General features: G+C 41.3%; 2 protein-coding genes across 3 annotated transcripts in view; both read right to left on the bottom strand.

Moving 5' to 3' along the window:
• Nucleotides 1-4,612: 4,612 nt before the first annotated feature.
• Nucleotides 4,613-24,415, bottom strand: LOC146594676 (ankyrin repeat domain-containing protein 26-like). Of its 2 annotated transcripts, none has more exons than XM_085307080.1 (13): nt 24,319-24,415; nt 22,146-22,298; nt 19,751-19,926; nt 19,480-19,573; nt 18,282-18,359; nt 16,473-16,607; nt 15,317-15,429; nt 14,669-14,804; nt 12,259-12,540; nt 11,190-11,425; nt 10,234-10,483; nt 7,399-7,444; nt 4,613-5,955 (listed from the first exon to the last, which is right to left on the bottom strand). In XM_085307080.1, exons 1-13 carry the CDS (start codon nt 24,406-24,408, stop codon nt 5,807-5,809), a joined length of 1,938 nt encoding a protein of 645 aa, XP_085163206.1. In that variant the 5' UTR covers nt 24,409-24,415; the 3' UTR covers nt 4,613-5,806. The 2 variants fall into 2 exon arrangements, with proteins under 2 accessions (XP_085163206.1, XP_085163208.1); XM_085307082.1 differs by lacking the exon at nt 24,319-24,415 and adding an exon at nt 24,115-24,306.
• The window catches only part of LOC146594675 (uncharacterized), a 41,884-nt gene continuing 40,477 nt past the window's right edge, over nt 24,412-25,818 (bottom strand). The window contains exon 26 of the mRNA XM_085307083.1: nt 24,412-25,275. Coding sequence (XP_085163209.1) covers nt 24,412-25,275 — 864 coding nt within the window. The remainder of the gene's footprint in view (nt 25,276-25,818) is intronic.

The following is a 25,818-nucleotide window of genomic DNA, read 5'->3' as shown; positions in this document are numbered from 1 at the left end:
GCCCCAGTCTTCTCCTCCTGTTGAGCCTGGCTAGTTGAGTCTTACTAGTTTCCAGGATTGTGAGCCTGGCTGGTTGAGTCTTACTCTTTTCCAGCACTGTCAATGCCTTCTCCTAGGAGTCTTTTCTAAACAAAAGGTTAAGGGGTATAGAATCTATACCTTTCAATGGTCTTCTCCAACTCACTGTACTTAAGGGACACATTTGAAAGGCTCAGAAGAAATTGGGATTAGAGGATAAAGTAGGGCTAGAGCTTCAAAGCAAGAGGAAGTTGACCAAAAGCCTGGTCTGTCAGCCTCTGTTCAAGGCAGATGGTTCCTTCCAGGTTGAAAAAGATGTCAAACTAATCATAGGCAATGGTGAATGCTTGGAGTACATGTATGCTAGAAAGTCAGTTCAYAAGCTCTGGAAGAATGCCATAGTAATCACCCTTGCTGCTCCTGAAAGTAATTTTTTCATATAAATGCATAATCTAAACCCATCAACCGTATTGTACTAGCAAGAGGGAGGTACGTTTCACCATGGCAGATTTGGAGGAGTAAGATTTGACTGACTGGCTGCTGCCTTAAATTCCAGGGCTGAGGAAGCTGAAGAGTTTCAGAAGATACCACAGTTATAAACAGATTAAGAGTTCTTCACACAGCTGTTTCTTTAAGCACTCTGCTTTGCCTAATCTGTTTCAGAAGTTAAAAGATGTTTGTAAGTGAATGGCAGCATTAAGTTAACTAGACAGCTGCAAGGAGTGTAAAATTACACAAGCCAACAGTCATTGCGTTGACTCCAGCAGTTTGTTTTTTTAGCTTCCTCAGAAGAGTGAGAGATTGCCCATGGCTCGGGACAGCACAACCGTGCTGCTCTGCCTTCTCACAGCGCGGGCACCAAAGTGCTTGACCATGTCCCCGCTCTCACACCAAGTTAAGCCAATTCCTGACTCTGAGCACATTTCTTACCTCAAATCAGAGGGCAGGGATCATCTGAGAAGCTTCTTACCTGTCTCTGTAGTGCTAGATAAGCTCCATGTCCCAGGACCTGTATTTCATAAACCCGTGCTACCTCTGTAGCTGAGGCCACTGATGATGTCCTCCCTCTCTTCTTCCCTCTGTTGCAGCATGTGGTAGTTCTGACTCTCCCTTTTAATCACAGTTCTGCAGTTGTTTGCTGTGGAGGAGCCTTTTGTGTCTGTGTTTGCAGGCAGCACAGCTCTTCTGCTGTGAGCATTTATGAACCAGAGYTCTCTCGTATGAACACCTCCACGCAGCTGTGAATGGCTGGAGTCTTGGTTCTTTCCTATTCAGCACAGTAAAGCAAATGCTTTAAAGCAAACCACTGATATAGGGAATATTTAAGCAACACAAACCCATCATGTAGCCCACTTGCCCTATTTTTTTTGGGGGGGGGACTATAGGACTGGACAAGGCATGCCAAAGCATTTCCAAAGACAAAAATGACAAATTACAATGACAAATACAGTAGATTTAAAAAGCTCTTTAAACCCCTATTATCAAGTTATCTGTCTCATCTGTCAAAGCAGCTGAGAGGCAAGTGACCTAGGGCATAGAGCAGAGAGAGGTTGTAAAGAGGAAACCAACTCCTGCCTCAGTGAAGCCAGCACTTCAGCTGGAAATCAGAGAGTGAAGCAGCGCAATGAGAGTAGTCTTCCCAGTAACACATGCTGGGGCAGAAGGGATAGACTAATTTTATCACCTCTATTGCCTTTTCAGTATTTCTCTGCTTATGATTTTTTTTATAAAAACAATTTCCTATTAAGAGACTGTCTGCTGGGTACTAGCAGCATTTCACTACCAGCAGCACAACTGAAGTTGTATGAGGCAGAAGGTGGGCATCAAGCAGTAGTGTGGGGAGCCATTTCCTTGGCTCTTCCTGCCTTTGCCTCACAGGCACAGAGCTGTCCCTTCCCTGCCTGAGGCACTGCTGCTGAGAAGAGGGAAACTGAGGGGATTTCTTGTTTTTGATACRCATCCTTTTCCCCAAGGAGAGCAGTGCTGGCACTAAGAGGTCTTTCTGGCCCAGAGCAGCCTCACCCAAGGTCTCCCCCCACCCTCTGCCCCTGGGCTCAGGAGCTCCATGGCAGCTCAGCCCTGGGCCCCTGCCTCAGTTCTGGCATGGTGTATTTGCCTGCAGCTCTGTCTCATTCATACCCATACCTGGCCACACACTGCCTTGATCCGTGAGGTTCTGCCTCACCATCACAAACTTGCCTGGTGATCTTGATTCTTTGTTAGATCTGGCCATGACAGCTAGAAAGTAGTGACAAGTGGACCTTTTCATTACAAAGGAGAATGCTGGCAGTAAAAGACACTGCCACTGCATAGATAGACTGGCATACCATAGACAAGTTGATGTATGGTTTTAAGGACAAGAATATTTCCCAAAGTATGGAAAATGAASCAGCCCCTTTTGTGGAAAAGAACTGTATGACCCAGTGAAAAGCAGTGTTCTTCCACCCTGGTTTAACCTCTCAGGTCTGTGTTTAGCTACCTCTGATCTTGAAAAAACATTTATAAAGTTTACCAAGTTCTTGGTTCCCTGCTCTGGAGGTGAAGTTGTGATGGATACAAAAGCAATTGAAACATACAGCAGAGAAAGATGCCCCTAAACAAGCAGAGTTGAAGTGTTTGTGGTTCTGTGGTGGGACACATTTCCTCACTTGTGTTTTTTTCCCATGCTGCATTTGCCTGTGCAAAGTCTCATGTCTTTCAGCATTGCACAAGAAAGGCATTCTTCATCCGCCGGGGCCAAACCTCTTCTTCTGGAGTGCAAAGAACAAARGCATTTGTCCCTTTTTCATATGCAAGTTGTTTGCATTGTTTGTGTTGTATGAAGAGAATGAAAAATATCTCAATGTTTACCTACTACGTCCCAGTAATACGCAATCAAGCACTAAGACACCAGGTAACTGGTCCAGAGGCTTAGATAGAAATTACGAGAGACACCTACAAAGAGGATGGATTCCTGCTTTGTAGCACAGAATAYGGCTCTTTTTCAGGAGTAAGGACTAACCCCTTCTATTGCTGGATAGCATGTGAGTGGATAAACTTTCAGGGTAGCTAGGGCTGTTTCCAAAGAGCAGCATGAACCAGCCACTCATTTTGACAGTGTACAAGGAACTCTTCCCTGCTCCCCAAACAACTTTGGGGTTAGTGAAATAATTAGATTTTTTTTTCACCTGTTACCCTCATGGTAACAGTAATGAACTCCTGTTATGTCAGCTGCTAACACTGATTTTCAGTTCTGCCTGTTTACCAGCCAATAACCTTCACCTGCAACCCAGCAGTAAAGAAGCATTTACCATCAGCTTTTTAAGCAAACTGAACTTGTTTGGTTTTAGTGATAGGCAGTTTATCTCCAAGTTCAGAGTAAGTGTGGCAATAGGTGCCACACATGTAGAGAGCAGAGGTGAAAAAAGGACAAAGATGGCTAGTAGGCATGTAAATAGACCAAATTTACATTCTCTCCGCATAGCAACAGCAAAGCAGTTAGAGCTGCAGAGGTCTGCAATGAATTACAAGAGGCTGCCTGGACATCTCAGAAGACTGACTTAGTGTATGTACTAGTGCTGTGGCAGCCCTGCTCAAATGATCCTTAATCAATCTTTCATGCAACTACTCTGCCAATGAGTAACAATAAGAAACTAGTCCTGTTTTGTGCCTAAACATTCTGAACAGAGCCAGTCCTGGACAACTTTTTATACTGCTTGCTCTTGAGGGAAAAAGGCCTGGCATAAGATTATTTTTATGAAACAGAATCCTTTGGTCTCTACAACTGAATTTAAATATCTAGTAATCATCTTAAGGCTACTAACTCAAAAGGTCTTTCTAACATCCCTTAGCAAAGAAATTCAGAAATGCATTGCTTTCTCTTTGGAGATGAGAAATGCCAAAACCTGAATTTGTCTTTGCCAGTCACGCCGCAGGTCAGAGGAATTTCTTCCCTCCTTTCCCCTTYGCACACGGACCAAATACCCTTCCAGACCAGTGGGCTTTAAAACCTCCCACCGCTGCCAGAAGATCCCCCCCTCCCCTCTGCCCAGACCACAGGGAGCCTCCTTCTACAAGGCAGCAGGAGTCAAGAGCCCCAGTAGCAGCAGGACCTGAACTCGAGGCCCCCGTCTCAACACACTCCTGCTTGCAGCCTCCACTGGGGAAAAGGACACAGTCCGCCGTCTGGCCCTTGGCCGGGCTGCCGGGGCAGGCTGAAGGAGCAGCYGGCAAGCCAAACGAAGGCAGCAGAGGAGAGCTCTCCCTTGCTCCAACGGCCTCTCTTCCCGCAGCCCTGCACGTACCTGATTCTAGGCCAGATCAAGGCGAGAGAGGGCRAGGGAGGGAGGGAGAAGGGCTAACCGCCTGCCCAGACTAAGCCTTCAAAACCACARCTTTCATCGTGCGTTCTGGTTAGGGCTGAGCAACGCCAGTCCTGGGACAAARCACAGCTGTTCCCCTACAATGCAGCAACAGGCCAGACTCCCACCAGCTTTGCCCCTCCGGCACCAAGCCGRCAGGYWCTGTTCTGGAAGAGACAAGCRGCGGGAGTAAGAGGGTACAGTCTTAAGTAGGGAGAGGAGAAAGACAGGAACAGGATAAAGCAAAACAGATGTACTAGAATACAAAATTTATTAATTACAAACTCAGAACAGAATATTTTGAATTAAATACAACAGTTTTGTGTAGATAACTCTGTACTCCTATAAAAAAAGTAGCAGAGAGTGATGGCAGCATTTGTTGCTTTCCTCACTGTCTAGTAACTGAATTTTCAGTTTGCATTCAATTCAGTATAACCATTCTTCACTTTCTGGAATTAGTACTTCCCCTGTTTTAGCATCTTCTTATCACAAACAACTTTTAGAGACATGTAATGACAAATACTGATATTCAGTGCATAACTCCCTGAGGTAAGTCAAACTGCCTATGTGTTTCTGATGGAAATGCYCCACAGCATTGCCCCTTCACCAGGGCTGCAACCATCACATCATCAGCCAYTACAGCAGCAACAAAAAGCTTGGCTATCCTGTCGTAATATGGAGGAAACTCCAGATTGATATATTAATGTTCCTTTCTCCGTTACAAAGTGTTTCAGGTGCAGCATAGACRTTGATCTAGCAACTGCAAATGTCTAAAGTCACAGCATTATGTAATACAAAAATCAACATAGGATACCGAAACAAACATACCAAAAAGACCACACATCAACTTCCTTGGCATTGCTATAAGCTAACAGTACTTTTTAACCTGAAGCACATAAAAGCAACAGCAATGTAAAATGCCCTATTCTGCAGCTTGAACACTGGTGAAACTTTCAGTTAGTCTACATAAATAGTCACTGMATCAGGACAGAAGCAGCAGACATAAAATAGACTATATGTGGTAAGTATCAAAATAACACTAGAAACCTTAAATTCACATAAAATGAAAAAAATTAAAAATAACGGAGGGAATGCTTTGGTTAAAGCACAGAACATGAATGGGGCAAGACAATGCATCTGCTCTAGTAAGAGACATTTCAGTAGTCCTGTCAACCTCAGCAATCAAGATTAGTCAATCTGCTAGTCACAAAAATTAGATACGGTTCTTACTGTGAGTGCAAAATAAACAAATGATACATCCTGGTGATATTCTTTACAAACAAGTGCAATGTGCTTGACATTCATTTAATACAGTAATTTACATTCAATAAAGATATATATCTTTATACATCTGAAATAAAGACTTTTCACATCCAAAACATCTAATGGAAAACCATTAACATGCTAAGTAAACCATATAATTTACACAGCTTTCCTCTAGTATTTGTTCAGATCAAATAATTTTTGGTTAAAACATCACGGTACTCCTGTATTGCCCTGGAAAGTGGATCCTGGTCTGCATTTACATTTTTTGAAGATCCATCAGTAGATACCATAGGGGAAGCTCCAGCAGATCCAGTTTCAAGTTCAGCAGTGGCTGAAGGAGGGGGAGGGGGAAAAAAACCATGCATTATTTTTACAGTTAGCCCATGCCAAATAARTCACTGGGAAAAAGTGACTAACTGGAGAGGATAAAGATCTGGAAAGATATTTAAAAACATCCATGGGAAACAGTCAACAGGATAGGCACAAAGAAACAAATATGATTTTTCATGTTTGATTATTATTCAACAATATTGCTAAAACTCATGAAAGAAATTTCAGTGACGATACACAAAGTCTTCAGGAAACTCAAAAATGACTTCTGCTTAAACAAGTGGTAGATTTAGCACCCTGCAGATCCACTAACACTCAATTCCCAAGTTCATAGCAGTTCTTTCTTGGAACACTGGACTTTAAAACAGCATCTGCATTTTCTGTGATAAAATTCAAAATAATCTTCCTTTGAAAAGGCAAATACTTCAGTACTGTAGTCAAGCCAAGACAAATCTCTCAGCATACTATCAATATATCTTTCTCTAATGGGTGTCTATATAGCTTGCCCTATCAAAACACTTATTTTTAATGAAGGTACACATTGAATAAAAGCAAAGAACCAGATCTGCTGTCTTTTCTTCAGCTGCCATATTCACACAAAGTCTCAAAACCAAATAAATAATATTATTCCTACTAGGCATGCAATTATATTCAAAATGCAAACAGATTCAATGCAACGGATTTGTGGTCATCCAAGCAAATGGGAAGAGCTTTAAAGAAACAGCTGGCCACTTGCTGGAGGATTGACAACTACTGGAATAGAAGTAAATGCTCTCAGGGGCTACCTGCTTTGAAACAGGCCCAGTCACTGCAAAACTTGACTACGGAGGAACAACTATCGTGAAGAGGTGGGATTATTCTATGGAAATCTGGCTTCATATTATAGAACCTGAATGTTATGCTTATGCTGTATATTCTAAGTAATCAAATCATTCTACGTTACCTTTAAAACTGCTAAATGATCTTCTTAGAAAGAGGTATCTCTTGTTACTGAGATACTGATACTGTTTGTATTTTTCAATACAACAAATACTAGCAATAAATGAGACAGCATACATCAAGAACTATAACACAGAGAACATGTATAGCATGCTTTCACTGTATCTAGGAGGAGAAGTGATTGCTGAAATATATAAAAATCTTAATGCAGGGCTTCTTTTATGTTCAACATTTGTGCTTGATGATTATCTGTAGCGAAAAGTGACTTCAGCTTAAACCAAGTTTATCTCTGGGGAAGAGGGGTTGGTTTTCTTCCTGTTTGTTTGTTTTGGGGGATTTTTTTATTTTTCTTTTCTTTCTAGACACCTGAAAAATATTCTATACAAATATTTTGGTACCAGGAAATTTCCACATAGAACCCTAAATTGAAAAACCTTGGAAATAAAGTTGGAACTAAAACTAAACTGGAACTATAACTGAATTGGAATATATTCTAACAAATCACCTTGTTCAAGTTCTTTAGTGATTTTTTCATCCAGTTCTCGTCGTACCTAGAATTATACATAAAATACAGTCAATATTTCAATAGTTACATTTTTCTAATATAAGCTTCTGAATCATTTAAAACCATAATACATAATACAAATGGAAAACATATAAGTTTGAGATTTTAATTTTTTGATGAGAAACTCTTCCTGAGAAACCCCAGCTGAGAAACTCAGCTGGAATGTAGCATTCTCATTGCTGAGCAATGATAACTGTATAATAGAATTATTTCTAATGCACCGGCTGGTTCATAACTGGACTTCTAGAAAAAAAGCATAAGGAATTTATAACAATATATGGTTATGCTCTAGCCTTAAATAAATGAGCAGAATGTCTATTTAGCTGAAACATGCACTGAGTCAAGCTCAGCTGAGGCTACTTTTGCAGATTTGTTAAAGAAGCACATTAGCAGCTGCAAGAGGAGCTGCTGCAAGATTGACATATTCCACAACACAGGGAAAAGAAAAAAGAAACAGCACTGTGACACATAGAAGTGACCATCAAAACAGACAGTATACAACTTCCAGGCTTATGTAATTAGCAAACATTAGGGCCACAAAGATGATTAGAGACTTGGAGSACCTGATCTAGGTGAGCTGAGAGTGTTTAGCATGGAGCAGAGAACATTCTGGGGTATGCCAAGATACCTAATGGGGCAGGGGATCAAGACAACAGAGACCCAACTCAACCGTAACTCGTCCAGAACAAGAGGAATGGGCACAAACTGAAACAGGAAATTCCATCTCAATATAGTGGGGGCCCCAGGTGAGGTTGCTCGGGGCCTCGTAGCACCCAGAGAACTGCTGGAGTCTCCCTCCTCAGAGATACTCAAACCCCAGCTGGACGCAGCCCTGAGCAACCTGCTCTGCCTCAGCCTGCTTTGAGCGGGGCCCGGCCCAGAGGATCTCCTGAGGCTCCTTCCCACCTTGGCCCTTCTGCATGTCCATGCTGAGTCCCAGCGGGAACCCTCACTCACTTCAGCAACAGGTCAGCAGGCTCCTCTAGCAACACRCCAGCCAGCAGAAGAACCAAAATACCGTTTGCTGCACTCCACAGCAAAGGACACAGGCCAGAGAGCACCAGGGCCTCTAGAAGGGAAGCACTCTGCAAACCCTCGCAATGTTACAATGAGAACATTGTACAAAAAAGAATTTTCCAAAAGGAAGTTCTGAATCAGTCAAGTTCATGAAAGCTGTCATGCTGTTAACAGCAGTTTTTGTGGCAAGAAGTAAAATACTGCTGATCTAAAAAACATGGAGCTTCCATTATTGAAGAGCTCAGTCTCACACGTGCTCTCACAATGCACTGTCTTGTGATCATTCTCCAAATGGGAGGAAGAGGCCCTTAAGTGGCCACACACATAAAAATAAGAAAGAATATAGACATATCAAAAAAGGCACAACTCTCAGCCCTTTTCTCTTAAACTAGGACAGTGTTTTCCTAGGAGGAGGATGGTTTTCCTCCTTTAACATCATCCTGTTCCATTTTCTGTATTCTTTGCTTTCCTCCCTTGTCCTACTGCTCCAGTTCCCTCGTCCTGGCCTTCACCTTATTTACTCTTGCAAAAGGTCCTCAAATTTTGCCTGCTTTCTGTTGCTTGCATACAGAACAGCCTCTGCTAATGGAACAGTACTGGCTGCCTCTCAAGTTCTTTCTGTAATGTGGATCTTCCTCTATCATCTGAAACAAGGGATCAAAAAAATTCACCACTGCAACTGCCACTGCTGCTCACTACTTGCACTGCTTTATCTGTTACCTGTTTGTTTGCCTGAAATCAAGCTCAGTATGCAGACACCTTGGTTAAACAGAATCCTCAGTACGTGGGCAGTGCCACAGCACTGAGTCAGAATTAGAGGTATCTGAGTACTTCTCATGTTCTGTCAACAACAGAATAAAGGGGAATAAAACAGACTGAAGAGGAGAGTTTGTCCATGCCTCCATTCTGTGCAAAGAAGGGAAAAGATCACAGCATTTTGCGAAGAATTATGTACTTCCTTGTCCAACTATTGACACGTGGCTCCCAAATCTTACAATATGATGCTACCATTCTGTGAGAAACATACTATCACACAGACAGTAGAACTGCTGCAAAATTAGAGCTAAAAGGAATTTCTGAGCAGTCAGTTTTACCTATGCAACTACTATAACTATGAAAAGGAAGATCAATAAATTAATAATATATGGCAAGAACTTCTAAAAAGAACTGTGTCCTAGGCATAGCATAAATCCTTCACTATTGTATATAGTGAGAAGTTAAGCAATTGCACTTATCTTTTTTTTTTTCTTAAAGCATCTGTACTAGAACATATTCCATTGAAGAAGGCACTAGAATGCAGATCAGTGAGGAAGGAAAATATGCCTTGTACAAAGATGTCTGTTGGGCTTTTACATTCATCATAAAGTTATCAATTTAAATAGGTTACATACTCATCTAGAGAATTTCTCATGACCAAATAAATTAAAATTTAATAAATACATTGACTGGAAGCTTCCCATGCAACAGCATTCTTTATCACATTCTCTTTTAAAAGAGCATAGTTAAAAAATCACTACATAGATGCAAGTAATTTTTGGTCTGTGAGCACTCCTGAATTTTCACAACCCAGGTGACTAAAATACTTTGCCCCCACTCCACACATTTTTGCATTATTTGGATGATGAGCAGCTGTTTTAGCAAATTAGACTGCATGTTTTGGAACTAGAAATGGATGCTGATCTTCAGTTAAGAAGCTGAACCTTGCCTACTGATATTCTAAAGTAGTTGTTGAAAATCACATAAAAACAAACWCCTTACCTTAGCCACATAGGCTTCAACTCTATTTCTTGATGATAAAGCATTCCCAGTTGGGCTCATGAAGCTTCCTCCAAGACTCAGACTTCTATTCAGTGCCAAATTGTTGCCAAGATGTCCCAGCTGAGCTGAATACAGAACTGGGCTTGCAGTCAGACCTCCTCCACTGACAATGCTGCTTGCAATTAAAGATCTGCTTCTATGGCGCTCATTAAGGAGTTTAGCATTGGCTTCTGCTAGTTTCTCATTAGCTCTGAAAAATCCAGAAGCATGCATGAAATATTTTTGCTAATGCTTTCAGAAGGTTATTCTCCAGGTCTTGGACCATTATTAGCCTTCTGAAAATGGAAGTTTACAAGTGTCCAGAAAGAACCTAATTTTTGAAGAGCCTACTTCCAAGAAGTCAGACTACCTGCAGGGAGCAGCAAGAGATGCCAATATTTAGGACTTTTCAGGATGGGAGCTTCAAAACAATCAASGTGATCTATTTACGTGACTTTCCTGAACACTAGTCACTCTAGGTATCCTCCCCAGTGTAGGGAAGATTCTGCTCCACAGAATCAACTTCTATTCTCCAAAGGGCCTCTCCTTATTCAAGCATTTATAGTTAGAGGACAACAGGATAGAACATGAATTTTCTCTTTTTTGTTGTATACAGAAGACTAGTAAGCTATTACAGATTGGCCAGAAGGCTCACTAGTAAAACACAGGTAACTTTAGAAATCTTCTACAAAGGCATAATCAGTTGTGTTACTGCTGGAACACTGAAGAGAAAGGAAGACAGTCTTAAATACAGGAAAGGGTCTTAGCTTACTTTCTTCATAAATATGCCATCTTAGACTTACAACCAGCATACTGACCAGATGCAGAAAAGGGATTTTAGGAGGAAAATTCATAACAAAAAAGTAGTATCTTATAACTTGCTCAGGGAAAAAAAAAAAAAAGGTATACTTACTTACCTTTCCAGTTTATTTGCTAGGCACCTTCTAATTTTTACTTCTTCCAAATAAAGTTCTTTGTACTTTCCCATTTCTGCCTGTGTGGATTCTTTTTGAAAAACATTGTCTTGCTGTGTATTTTTTATTCTGTCCAGTTCTGATTCCAGATCTCTTATTCTGTGCTTTAGCTGGTTTCTCAATGAAGCATGATGACTGGCTCTTATTTGTTCTAATCTGTCCTGGGAGGCTGCCTGCGTCTGAAGTGGATAATACAATTTCAACAACCAGGAAGAAAAAGGGATCAATTTCACACACCCAATTTGAGGAGCATAAGGTTACTCAGGGAGGCAACTGTGCCTCCTCACTTACCATCAACAATCAAGAAAGAAAGTGAACTAACACATTATTTCATTTTCAAGGTCAGAAAAAAACCTGCTCTTACTGCTGTTACTAATCAAAGCTATTTTTGAAAGAACACTATCTCTATAGGACAGGGCATGCACAAAATAATTCCTCGTTGAAATTGCAAGAACCTCCTAAAAACTAACTTCAGTGACTTCTTTTCTGAGCACTTTCCCCTGCAGAATGACAAAGCAGCACCCGTATGCCTGGTCACATAAATTCGAGTTGCAATGGCCATTCAACAACTTCCTGAAGATAAAAAGAGCCCCGTCCCTATGCTCTCCCGTGCTACCTGTGATCTCCTTGGACTCAATTCTGTAGCCAAGGGGACAACATATAATAATGCCAATTCCTTACAACGAACAGCCAGAACAAAAAGACAAGATGATGATTTCCCCAGAGAACTGCTCAAACAGAAATATGCCTTTGGCAGGCCTTTGACTCAAGGACCTGCAGACTCTACTGGAAGGTGATCAAAGAGCAAGCCCAATCTGTCATACACACACACATGCATGCGCATGAAAGCAATTTTGTGCAACCATTTTTCCTTCTCCCATTTTTCTTCAGGAAAGACATAAGTACAGCACCAACAGAGAAAACCAGATACTGAAGATAAAATAATAAAAGGTGACAAGAACAATGAAGTCACATTATGTRGATTACAGACATAAGCAATAAATTCATTTACCTGCAGAAACAGGTTAACTTCTTGTAGTTTTTGTCTTAGCTCTTGTCCCGCTCTTTCTTCAATCTCTTTTTTATATTGTTCTATTTGGTTGTGATCCACTATATTAGTCTCTAAATGACGTCTGAGGTTAGACACCTCTTCTTTCAGCTGGCATTTACTCTTCTCCAGTTTTTCCTGATTTCCACGCATAGAAGACAGCTCTTCCCCTAGATCCTGATTTCTTGCTTCTAGCTGCATGGATTTTTTAGACTCTATTTCCAGCTGTTGGGAAAGTTCACCAACCTGTAGCCAAAAAAAGAAAAATCAAAATAAGAAACACAGAGACCTAAAGTTACTCAGTTCTGTGAAAATTCATGAAATGTCTCCATTGAGACCATAGTYGTCATCTGCTGACTTGGTATTTAAACCAAAGGAAAAATTATCTTTTAAATGATTTCTGATAGCACTGCTCAGGTTTCCATCCTTTCTCAGTTCTTCTGCAACAGTTTACAAACCAACAAATACTTCACCTAGACAGCACAAACTAGCAGCATTTCACCGATATGGACAGATTGAAAAGTACCAGGGCTTTTCTTTAACAAGCTCTTTGTATGGTCACAGGAAATCAAATACACATACACCTAGCCTCCTTTTCCTTTCATCAGAAACAACACATCACATTTTAGGGGCTTCTTCACACACTTACCAGAGTCAAAGCTTCAAAGCTTTGATGTAAAACTTGCAACAAACATTCTTCTTTCCATTACACTCAAAGCTTTATAAATAGTGGTTCAGAAAGTACCTTTTCAAGTGAAGGCAGGCATATTTGCTCTAGATCGAAGTAATAGTTTGTTTTCAAGAATTTTTAGGAAATGTGAGATTTTCAAWAGGCCCCAAGTATCAGCCAAAACTCTGTATTCCTCTCCTCAGGAATGTACCTTTTCTATATGTATTGAACGTACACCCATCATATCCTTGCCTTTTGTAAATAAAATAAGCAGTTCAGCATAGTAAACACTTCAAAGAGCCACTAACAGCAGAAATTTCTGATTCTTTCCTAAATTGCCTAAACATAACCCCCATCATTCAGAAGTCACATAAAGAAGACATGTAAATACTAGCTTTATTACTAAAAATGCACGACTACAAAGGCGGTTGACTCATTCTACAATAGTATCTTATGAAACTAACGTATCTCTGAAACAGAATGCTTTAACAACAAATCTGAACTTAAACAACTAGAGAAAAGGTAAATAAAGGTTACATGCTACTGAGGAAAAATGCACATATTTATGAGAACAAGATAGCCAAAGCAACTTCAAAAGCACTTCTCAGAATTCCTTTTCTAGGTGCCTAAGACTTAGAAAGATGAGCTGAAACAGGTACTAGTGAACAATAAGGTATGAAACAACTTCCACATCACTTCAGTACCTCCCACCCTCAAAAGCAATGACACAATTTARAAGAGCAAAATGTGAAGTGTCTCCTATTCAACTGATACATAAGACAGGGCACAAGAAATGATCTTGAACAAAGCCAGCTTCACATAGTTGTTAAATTTGATGGCTTTATTTACCTTTCTTCCAGAGAAAGGACCCATCCATCAGACCTAGAAGGTGCTGCCAGGGCCTCAAAAACAGAAGTTTGGCTGACTCTGTACAGGGCTGACTTACATAGTGCAGCTGTACTGGAAGAGCTGCAAGAGACCACAGCAGGGGCTTGGTCCCCTTTGCTCATGAGCTACTTAGAAGTTAGGCTCTCGCCCTTGATCTCTGCCTGAGGCGACAGGCCTGTGCCTGGCCATGTTGCTCTCAATCCTAACTCTGACTCTGATGTGGCGACTTGACTTCCTGGCCTGACTGTGGACCTGTATATCCCTACGTATCACCTTGGGACGCTTGCCTATCCTGCTTACCATTGCCAGATCAGCTGTACTTTTCTTGCTCGGGTTCACAGGTTGCCCAAAGAGGTGATGTAGTCTCCATCCTTAGGAGATATTCAAAAGCTGTCTGGATAGGGTTGTGGGCAATATGCTCTAGGCAACCCWGCCTGAGCAGGGGAGTTGAATTAGAGGATCTCCAGAGGTTCAGAGGTCCCCTTCCAACCTCTACCATTCTGTGATTTTGTCCTCTGGGTCTGTGCCCTGGGCAAGGAGGCCATGGCTCCCACCTGCCTTGCTGCAGCCCTTTTCTCCTGGTTCACCCTCCCTTTATGCACCAGCCTGCCCTTTATTTTCACAGAGACTGCCCTGCACATAAAGGTGTCACTTTTGCTCACAGAGATACCTACATCAGCATTCATAATCATTTTCTACTACTCAAGATGAAATGTGAAAAAAGGTCAATTCATTCTGAAATACAGCCAACAGATAATAACACAGAAAGGAGTAAGGAAAAGAATAAAATAGAATTAAAGAAGGATAAAAGGTTACCTTTGTTCTTAATCTATTGACTTCATGGACCATTTCAGAATACTTGTTCTTCATCTCTCCCTGGGAACTAGACTCACTCTCTCGCATCTCATACGCCTTCAGTTTCTTCATAGCTGTTTTCAGTAGTTTCTTGAATCTGCATAGTAAATTAGTAAGGAAAATAAGAAGCAAAAAGAAAATCAGCTTATTTTACATCAGCTTATGTAAATAGCATGGACCAGGTTTACTTCATCTTTAAAGCACTTTATAGGTCAGGAATTGCTAACAAAAAGAGAGAAGGGGGCAGAAAGAGAGAGAGGGGGCAGAGACGGCAGAGAGAGAGGGCAAAAAGAGAGAGGGGGCAAGAGACGGCAAAAAGAGAGAGAGGGGAGAAGAGAAAATCTTGGTCCCACAAATGTCCTGGAGGGTTAAAACAGAAATAAAGGACTTCTTTCTTCCCTCCCTCCCAGGATGACTGCAAGCAGCCTGCATTTGTAATGACTTTTGCACCTCTTTAAAACCGTATACTCATATACAGAAGCCACTTCCAAAATCTAACCCAAGGCTTGAATTTGTGAACACCTACATACTCACAGTCTTAGGTTCAACTGAAATAAACCTCAACTCCCAACTTATCCAATACTTCTTGCAAGTACTAAAAAGCTGTACCTGTTGCATTCTTTCTGCAGCTCAATGTTTCGTTTCATTTCCTGGTCCAGACGGACTTCTACTGGTCGTTTCAATTCTATCATTTTTTTCACTTTCTTTCTTTCAGTCTCACACTTCCAAATATAGGAAAAAAACTGTCACACACAACTCAGTAATGGTATCTATATGCAGTATATGTAGATAGCAACCTTCACAAAAAAAGTTGTAGGATATCTCTTTTTGCTAGCCAAGGTCTGCAGAACTCCAGGGGACAGAATTGCTGTGTGAAACTCAGCACTTCAATCTTCACATCAAACGGGCCAATATCCAGGGACAGAAATAGATGTCTTTTTCCCAAAATGAAGACCACTAGGAGCTCATAGGGGAAAGGTGGAAAAGACACTAGAGAACAGCTTCCTCAATCCTTCTGCTAATAGTAGGGAGTGCTTATGTATCCATATCAGTGAAGAGCAGAGCTTAACTTAAAGTTTCAATGTGATCATCAGGGATCAGTACCCCTCGGAGGAGTTCACCATTACAGAATTATTGGATGTTTTGTCTGCCTGTACCATTAGCTCCATCTCATCTTTGTGGATGTTTACTGATCCAGGTGTTATTCTTCCTCCTAGTATTTTCTAGGGCAAACTAGAGGAGAGCTAGCAGCTGTTTTGAGTTTGTACTTGCACCTTTCCTCTGTAGAAAAGGAGAAAAAGGAAAGACTGCCTCTTGGAAGCTAGCAGACACTTGTTTCCCAAGAACCAGTGGATTTGGCTAAAACTCCTTCAATTTGTTCTCCTACAAGGCTTTTAAACTCCTGCGATCCTAAAAATGAGCAGCAGCTCCTCCATATTCTTTATCAAAAAATGAAGCATTTCTAACCCTACCCTGAGGGCCAAAAGAAGACAAGAGAGAATCTGAGGAAAGAACTTGTGGCCTTGCCCCCATATGCTAAACTGATAGCAGACAACACTGGGAATTCTCCTCATGACAGAAGCACCCCAGAGCTTTCACAAAAACATCCAACTGCTTTTATTACTTTCCAATATGACCTCCCAAATCACAACCTAACAAGAGCCTGAATTGCAGGGTTAAAATGAATACCTGAAACTGTAAGAACTCAACAAAAAAGTAACTCTGTTCTCCTGAGTTAGGTGTCTAGAGAATTTTCTAGGCTCACCTGTTCCAAGAGCTCAGCCTTTTCTCTTTCAAGCTGAGCAAGGCGATCTTCAAGTTGGGCTCTTGATTTCAGTTCCTTCTCCCACATACTGCGTGGATCTTTTGCTGTCACTGACAGCACATTCTGGTTTTGCATCTGTGAAAATAACACCACCAAAAGAGAAATCCAAGCAGCTGGAAACATAAGTTATTCCCTTTTCAGCCACATGTAACACTTCAAAGCATCAGTACTGAACTACTGTCAGACAAACTTCACTTAAGAAAAGACAAATGCAGTATTTGGGCCTGAGAGATCTACCTTACTTGTCTCTCCCAAATGCAACATAAAGCAGAAATTTAAACAGAGATATGGCTAAGGTTCTCCTCTACCACTTAATGGTTAAGGTTAATGCAGAGTGTAAAACACAGTCCAGGAAATACAACCAAGAAGAACACTGGCAGATGGTAGAAAAAAGGAATGCTCTGCATGTGACAGGGTCAGGTTACAAATCAGGGGAATAAGATGACACATGTAGAAAATCTCCCTATGACATCTGATGGCCTGAAAAGGTTGGTCTAATCCCCTATCCAACCTTCTAGTTCCTGATAACACTTGCATTCAAAGCCCAATCTTTTAAAGCCACAGGCTGGGCAGAACTGAGTATCTTGTCCACCTGAATATTTCCTTCAAAGATCTTCCAGCATTTGCAGTGATACGTACTTGACTAAACGTGTACACATTCTTCTAGTTTTCAGAGGAAATACCCTCCCCTCATTCAGATCAGCTATCTTGTTCATACTTGTACCCAAAAGGACAAAAGATTTCCATCATGGATGCATTTTAATGGAATACAGCTTTCTTATTCTGTCCAAGTCTAAAGCATTGTCAGTTCATGACATACTTTGAGTAGCATCCTAGAGTAAAAAGAATATGTCTACTGATGTTCAGAAGGTTATGAAAGCCTTAACACAGATGCTTAGATTACAAATCCTTGGGGTGTACATTTTTCTCAATCATGTTTACAGAGCAGATAAAATGCTGAGTCTAAGTTCATGAGAACTACTATGCTAAGGTTAGTAAATTAAAAAACAAACAAACAAAAAAAGGAAGACTGTATGATGGAAATCTCTGGTGGTACCTTCCCCTTGATGGAACACACAGGAGCATGCCATTGAAAACAGAGGGGAAAAAAAAGAAACTTGGAAAACAACTCAGACTTCTCTTGGGCAGAAACAATTTCTCCTCTCAAGCAGATTCTTCTTCCTGCTGCCCACAAAACACCTTTGTTTTCCAACTACAGATTCTTGTGATGATACTTCAGAGTTTCAAAAAAACGCTAGGTCATATAGATACATGAAATGACCTATTTCCCAGCTGCCTGCCACCATACAGCATCACATCAAGTAATTATTCTTTAYCTCAACACCCTGTGTGGCAGGACAGCATCATCACCTATTTACAGATGGAGAAAATACAGTAACGTGGTCACATTGGCAAACTGTGATAAATCTGAAAATATTAATCTCCCAAGGCCATTCTCCTCTCAGCTTTAAATAACAAATTTCTCCTGTGCAAAACATAAATCATATACATGAAAGTAACCATGCAGGTGAATGAAAGTATCTTCATATCGCCAAATAGATGCAAAACTCGGTAGCAGGAGAATTAGGAAGTTTGTAGCCTTTCCTCTAAAACCAGTTGCCTTGCCCTAAAGCTAGAAGGCTATTCTTCAGTCTGCGTCCAACAGTCAACCTGAACTTTTCATAAATTACCTGCACAAAAAAACCTTCAAGGACTAAAAGAAGCAATTCTGAGAAACCATTGATGTACCTGCTGATTTTGGTCTTCCTCTGAAGGCACGGGTCCTGTCCGCAAGCCAGTGATCAAGTCCTCCAGGCGATTATGAACCTATGGAAGCATTAAAAGAAGCAAAAAAGCCACACTGACACTTTCCAGACTGAAGTTCACACCTCATTTAAGATATATTACCAAAAAGAAATATCACAAGTATTTCTCCCTCTCCCTACTACTATACTATCTACCTCTCCCTGTTCTGCAATCAGAACGGGCTTAGCTTGAGGCTACCGTATAATTGTCAGCTATCGTTACCTTTGCCGTTCACTTCAGGGATAGACACAGACAGACATGGACAAACAGAGACCCACAAGGAATACAGTCACAAATGAATATAGACAGGAGTAGCTTCTTCATCCACGGGACAACTAAAAAGCACCCCATCTTCACCAAAGGGGAAGGTAAGCATTGCGAGTGCCTGCCTTCTTCTCTGGCCAGTTGTGGTACAGCCAGAGTTGCACTTTCACATCTCATTATTTTCAATGCCTCTTCAGCCCTAATTAAAAACAGCTACAGGGGGCTGTAGGACCAAGGATCCCTGCTCACTAGACAGAGCACAAAAATCACTTCCTTTATGTAGGCTATGGGCAAAGCACCTAATTTAAGCAAATTCTAACCACTGAATTAGAGATATCTGGAAATTCCAAGTCTTGCACAGAGTTCTGCAAAAGATACCACAGAGATTCCTCTTTGCTATTTCATGAAAAACAATACCAAGATGCTAAGATAAAAGTACTACTGCACAGCAAAAGCTGTGGGGCATATAATTCCCAGCTAGGACTCAGGGATGAAGCACCTGAATACACCCCCAGAATATTCTACAAGATAGCTTGAAGGTCTTTAATGATATGTYGCAACATGTGTCTGAAGAACTGCCTGATGTCTTAATAAGGATGACTGGTATAAAACAGCAAATATTCAAACCAGTACACAGGTGTCAAACCCTTACCTCAGACAGTGTTAAGTAAGACTCAGCACAGTACCACATGAAAACTGTCAGAACCAGAAAGCCTGAGAATGGACCATCAGGATTTCAACAGCAGCTAATTGTCTGCACACTGCAGGAAGTTATTGTCCCTAGGCTCTCCAGGAAAATCTCTTATGAAAATTTCCCCACATACATACATAACAAGGCTCAGTAGCTCATGGAAAAGGAAGGTCATGACTAGCTTACAGAGGCAGAGGCTTGCAGGTCTTTCTGAAGAACTTCAATTCTATTCGTCTGTTGTTTGGCTGTAGCTTCCAATCTGGCATTTTCTATTTCAAGTCTTAAAAAGAAATATAGGTCCTGTTACGGAAATCCACAATAGCACAAATACTGATACAACAGCACACTTAATAATCTAAAACAAAAACACATTTTAACTTGCTGTGATGCAACAAGGAAATCCTGTTGTTCTTACATAATTCTAGAAAGTGAAATTTGGTCTCACTTATTTTCTTACCGTTGCACATGTCCTTCCAGTTGTTTTATAGTAGTATTAGTTCCTGAAGAGGCTTCCAGAAGGTCTTGCAGTTTCTGAGAAGAAGCTATGACTTCTCTTTCTTTATTTTCTAAGGCAGTCTTCAAATCATGAACATAACACTCAGACTGAATATGCTGTTCTTCCAATTCCTGCAACTGCAAAACCACACTAAAAATTCAGGGTAGTCATCTTAGTTTTTCTATAGATAGGTGAACTATTGCTGGAAAAAAAAATCGAATACGGCATGTACCTGCACATAATCATTAGCCAGAGAATTGTAATGATTTCAAATGCATTCAAATCTATGCCTTTACCAGCAACTGAACAAGATGTATGTCACTGCATCTTCTTTTATGCTGCTTTCTGCCATCCCTACTTTGCTTTCCTAAAACTCATCCTAACCATTGACAATGCCAATCCTAGTTACAACATTCATTCTTCTAAAGTGACTTCACTACTCGGTAACAACAATTAACATCATGATGATTTGTATTTCAGAACCTCCCAGGTGAGGTATTTCAGGCCTTCATTCTTCAGTTACATAAACACTGCAAAAGCTGGTCCCTACCTCAGAAAGCTACTTACAGTTGACTGRCAACCAGGCAACTAAAGGAAGACAAATTTCAGTAGGGTCAATGAAGGAGAAAAGTGATACGTAGATAAAGTTACAAAAGAATTCAGAATTTATAGCAAATTACCTGGCTACAGAAAAGCACAGAGAACAAAAAAAACCCCACAAATGCAGCAGTCTGGTATTTCTATTGTTTTTCAAAAATCAGATACTCTACCTTGCCAAACCAAGAAGAATAAAATAAAGTGGTTATGTCTATATGTGAAAAAGTTGTTACACAAATATAGACCTTTGTCCAAACAAAGACATTGTGCTCTCATGTCAAAGACCTTTCCAAGCACGGATACAAGTTTATAAAACAATGTAAGTCATTTACAAGTCATTACATCATAGAATCATAGAACCATAGAATTGGTAAGGTTGGAAGGGACCTCTGGAGATCATCTAGTCCAACCTCCCTGCTCAGCAGGGTCACCTAGATCATGGTAGAACAGGGTTGCATCCAGGTGGGCTTTGAAGATCTCCAGAAGAGACTCCACAACCTCTTGGGGCAACCTTTTCCAGTGCTCCGTCACTCTCACAGGGAAGAAATTCCCCCTCACGGTCAGGCAGAACTTCCTGTGCTTCAATTTCTGACCATTGCCTCTTGTCCTGTCACATGGAACAACTGAAAAGAGTTTGTCCCCCTCCCCTTGACACCTTCCCTTCAGGTACTTGTACACATTGATAAGATCCCCCCTCAGGCTTCTCTTCCCCAGGCTGAAGAGGCCCAGCTCTCGCAGCCGTTCCTCATAGGGCAGATGCTCCGGCCCTCTGATCATCTTTGTAGTCCTATGCTGGACTCTCTCCAGCAGCTCCATGTCTCTCTTGTCCTGGGGAGCCCAGAACTGGACACAGTACTCGAGATGAGGCCTCCCCAGGGCTGAGTAGAGGGGCAGGATCACCTCCTTTGACCTGCTGGCAACACTCTTCCTAATGCACCCCAGGATACCATTGGCCTTCTTGKCCACAAGGGCACTTTGCTGGCTCATGGTCAACTTGTCATCCACCAGCACTCCCAGGTCCTTGTCTGCAGAGCTGCTTTCCAGCAGGTCAGCCCCCCAGCTTGTACTGGTGTGTGGGGTTATTTCTCCCTAGGTGCAGTGCTCTGCACTTGCCCTTGTTGAACCTCAGGAGGTTCCTCTCTGCCCAGCTCTCCAGCCTGTCCAGGTCTCTCTGAATGGCAGCACAGCCCATCAATTCTGTTGAAATTATTCCTAGAGTACTGAGACAATATTAGCTCATCCTTTGAAATTTCTCATATGTTTCTTTAAACAGGCACCTGTGCTTATGCAAGACAAGGGATACCGTGAGAGGACAGAGAGGTAAGGACACTTTACGAGACAGAAACCAAAGAGAAAAAAAAAAGGTTATTTCAGTTACTCAGAAGAGATACTGATAGGAAAATACAATATATCCATTATTAGTGGGCAATTAATAACCGGTACAGGATCAGAGGAAAGAAGTAATTTTTAAATAAAGCAGACAAGTCCAAAGAACTTTAAGCTATTTCATAGCAGAAACTTACTCAAACAAATATTGATTCCACTTACATATTCCACATAGCCATTACTAGTTACCTTATCCACACATCTGTTTTGATGACAGTGGTGTGTGTAAACAAGAAAGGGAAAGGAGAGCGGAGGCAAGCACAATAATTTCAAAGAAAAAAAAAAAACAAAAACTTTGAAGCAAAATAGAAATTTTACTGTTAGCTACCAAAATTCTAAGTACTTAGCAACTACAGTTACAGGCTTTGCCTACCTTGCCTTTAACCCTGTCCAGCTCCTTTTGCAACCGCAGCTTGTCTTCCTCCAGGTCACTGCGATAACGTGTGGTAACTTCCAGTGAAGCTTCTGACATCGACTGCTTTTTAAGAGCATCGGCAACCTCCTGCTGCAGTTGTCTGATCATATTCTAATGAAATAGTTACATGTGCATGAAGAAAAGGGACATGGACTATGCTTTACTTCAGCAATTAAGATTACATAATTACATCAGTCTTCAGAGTGAACTCAAAGATGAGCAGTTTTGCCCACCACCAGTGTGCATCTGCACAGCTGCTCACTGCTATCCATCCTGGCCCACTGAGGGCAGCTGAACTATCGCTGTCTCTTAAGGAGGGTTGTGGTTTCCTAATACTTCAAAACGACGCAGTGTCCTTCCGCTTGGAACAGCACGTACGCACATACTGCAAGCACAGATATCTCCCTACCTATTCTTAAGAAAATGCCAGAAATCTGCTCAGAAGCCAGTGCTGTAATTTGACTGCAGGCATTACTCTGATCATCAAAGACAGGGCTTCACATGGGATTACTCCCTATGCTCTTCTTCCACTACACAAATACAAATTAATACATATACCTGAAAGCTCTTTCAAAATACACTAAATGTATATTCAGTCAGATCCCTTATAGTCTTCTTAACTGAGCTCATTCAGAAGTCAAATCATCGTTACGCTAACCTAACCGGTTTACTGAAATCTGAGTAGTGCTCTATTTCTACCATCTACAAAAGGAACCTGTTATTTCAGCAGTAAGACTATAAAGCAATTCATAGGTTCAAATGATGAACAGCACAGAGTTCTCTCCCCTCTCTCCACCAGTTAAAAGCAACTGAGAAATGAGAAATAATGTGGTTCAAGTGCAGTCTTGCTCAGAGATTTGGATTTGCTATTAAGAGGCAAGTGTAATTTCAGATCACTCTAAAATTACCAGGGGATACAACCTTCCACCAGAGCGTCCAAATACTGAACGTGATTCATTCAGGTTTTCCAGCAAGGCAAGGAAGATTAAACAAAGGTAACCCTTTGATTCCAGGGAGGGTGATCATTTAAGAGGATTATCTATGTCCCTAGAAGTAGCATCCAAAATAACTCCTATTTTTCTTCCCCTTCTCCCATCACCCATAGCTTTTTCAGTCATCTACCTACTCCTCACTGCTACCTCCACCTTTATTCTCTTCCACTCATTTTCAAACTCTGGATACAAATCTTTCTACTCGAGTGCAACACTTGAATCAGGCCTTTTTCAGACACCCAAAATTAGGCTAGCACTCTGCAAAGGAGCACATTGCACACTGGTGCACTGTGTCCATTTGTGGAAAGATACCTCTACCACTTTCCTAAGCAGTCATTCTCTCTGGTTGCATGGTCTTTCAGAGAGCCTCAGAGGAAGAAATACAACTGCATAATAAAAGGTTGAAGAAAAAGCTTATGACAGTGTCTGAAACCAGCTTCCTGAGGAACCATCAGTCCCCTTAGAGACCTCCAAACACATCCATAAAGTAACATCTGCACAACACTAATGCTCTTCAGTTTCAATACCAACTTAGGGAGAACTGACTGGTTTCCATAAGACGACAAAACCACCCCCCTTTTTTCTTTGCTTGGGGCTCAAGCATCACTCTCATGTCAGCTCTTTTCCTTCCCTTCCTTCACTAGTCTCCGCTCATCTACTTGCTCCATCTCCTCCTCTCAATCTTACTTCACAATCTTTTTCCTCAGCATTCTCTTCCCTCCCTCCCCCATCACTTCACTTGTCTGCATCTCCATTCCTCAACTGCTGTATATTGGATGGTTCTCACTCCTTTACCACTCAGCTGGGTCACCAGTGCAACAGATGTATGGAAAATAACACGTCTCCCTACAGCACTAAAAGGATTAAGTAGAAGAGATGAAAAACAATCTACTAGAAGGAGCACCATTTCTTGATCAAAGTTTAGACTTGGATACCTTTTTCTCTTCTCTGCTCCGATCTGAGCATTGACATCCTGTTTGCCAAAAACTTCCCCAAAGCCAAGACGCACACAACAAACCAGCACAAGCCCACGTGGTGTATTCCCACACAGGTGACTTAGGCCTGGTGAACTCCACAAACATAAAATCATTTCAAGAGATGACAAATATTAAATCGTTCTTACTAAGCGTGTCCTTTACCTCTCTTTCTACTTTGTCAGTCTCATATGTAAAGACTTGTTCTCTTAAATCCGTACATTTGGCCTTTAATTCCTTGTTTCTCTCCTCCATCAGCTAAGCTTGCTTTTCAGTATCAGCTCTGAGTTTATTGAAAATATCATTAAATCTGTCCTGAACATCACTCACTACTTTTTCTTTGATGATCCCCTTGTTCTGCATATCTTCTAGTTGCTGACGAAGTAAAAGGTTTTCACTTTGAAGCTGAGCCAATCGTTCCTGCAGGGATTCTTGCCTTATCATATATTTGCTTACTTGATCCTTCTCAAGCTGGCGAGCATGATCACATTCCTTCACCTGACATTGGGCTTGACTTAGGTCTTTTTGTGTCATTTCTAAAAGCAATGTTTTTTCTCTAAGTGTTTGTTTCAACTGGTGAAGTTCATTTTCTAGACTATTAGCTTTGCTCTCAGCTTTGCTCAGCTGCTGAGACAAGCTCTCGCTAGCGTCTCGCGCATCACAGAGGTCACGACGGAGCTTGTCCTGCAAACGAAGCCACTCGTCACGCTCTCTCTGAAACGTCTGCTCAACATTGCTTTTCGATGCCTCATGACGTTCAHGTTCCTCAAGAGCAGAGCTCAGGCGGGAGCGCAGCGATTCCACCTCTGCCTCCAGTCGATCTTTGCTTTCTTTTCCCTGCTCCAGTTTGCCAGTCAGCACTGCCGATTCCGTCTTCAGTAAGTTCAGCTGTCCGTTGTACTGAAGAACAGTTTGTGTTAAAGCCTCCTCGTTCAGCTTAAGTTCCTTTCGAAGATCTTCATTCTTTTCTTTCAAGGTCCCATTTGACCCTAAATGTTTTGCTTCTTCCTCCTGGCTCTTTAGTCTTACTTGATCAACCTCGAGTCTTAGTACAGCAATCTCATCTTGTAGTAATTTATGTTTGTACAACAGCTCCTTTTCTCTCTCATTGCTGCCCGAYACCTAMGTGATAAAGAATACAAATAAATAGAGAGTGGGGAAATGAACCCACAAGAACGCTTGAGCAGCAAACTGCTTTTTAACATTTGCAGTACTGAAGCAGGACTCAGACAGCAGCTTAGGTATTACCACAAATATCATTCTCATCCCTGAGCCTATGCACCCCTACAAGCAATGCACACACTGGAAGCAGAACATGCCCTCAAAACCCTAGTGAATGCCCCAAGTCTAAAATGTCTTTTCTCCCCCCGCTAAATCCGGCARCCCAACAATAAACTTAAWTTAAAAAGCTTAACAAAACACTTTTTGTCTTCTTTTTAAAAGTGACAGTGCTAGGTTGCATATGCAYGGTATATTGTCTATTACAGGCCTTCAAAATATTTCTTTAAAGGTAAATGTAGGTGTGCTATGAAATCTGGGAAAACAGGCCTAGCAAAGGTATTTTGCTTCTCCGACATTTAGCTGAACTGCACTAAACATGAATGCTGCTTCTCAAACGCCTCCTTCACACTGTAGCCTTCTGTATCACGACAGGTTAGCTATACA

Source organism: Rhea americana, unplaced genomic scaffold (genome assembly GCF_003343005.1).
Source record: "Rhea americana isolate MKP2758 unplaced genomic scaffold, rheAme1 scaffold_252, whole genome shotgun sequence".
NCBI classification, from domain to species: Eukaryota; Metazoa; Chordata; class Aves; order Rheiformes; family Rheidae; genus Rhea; species Rhea americana.
Note: the sequence above shows the minus strand (reverse complement) of the source record. Positions and strands in the feature narration are given on the sequence as shown.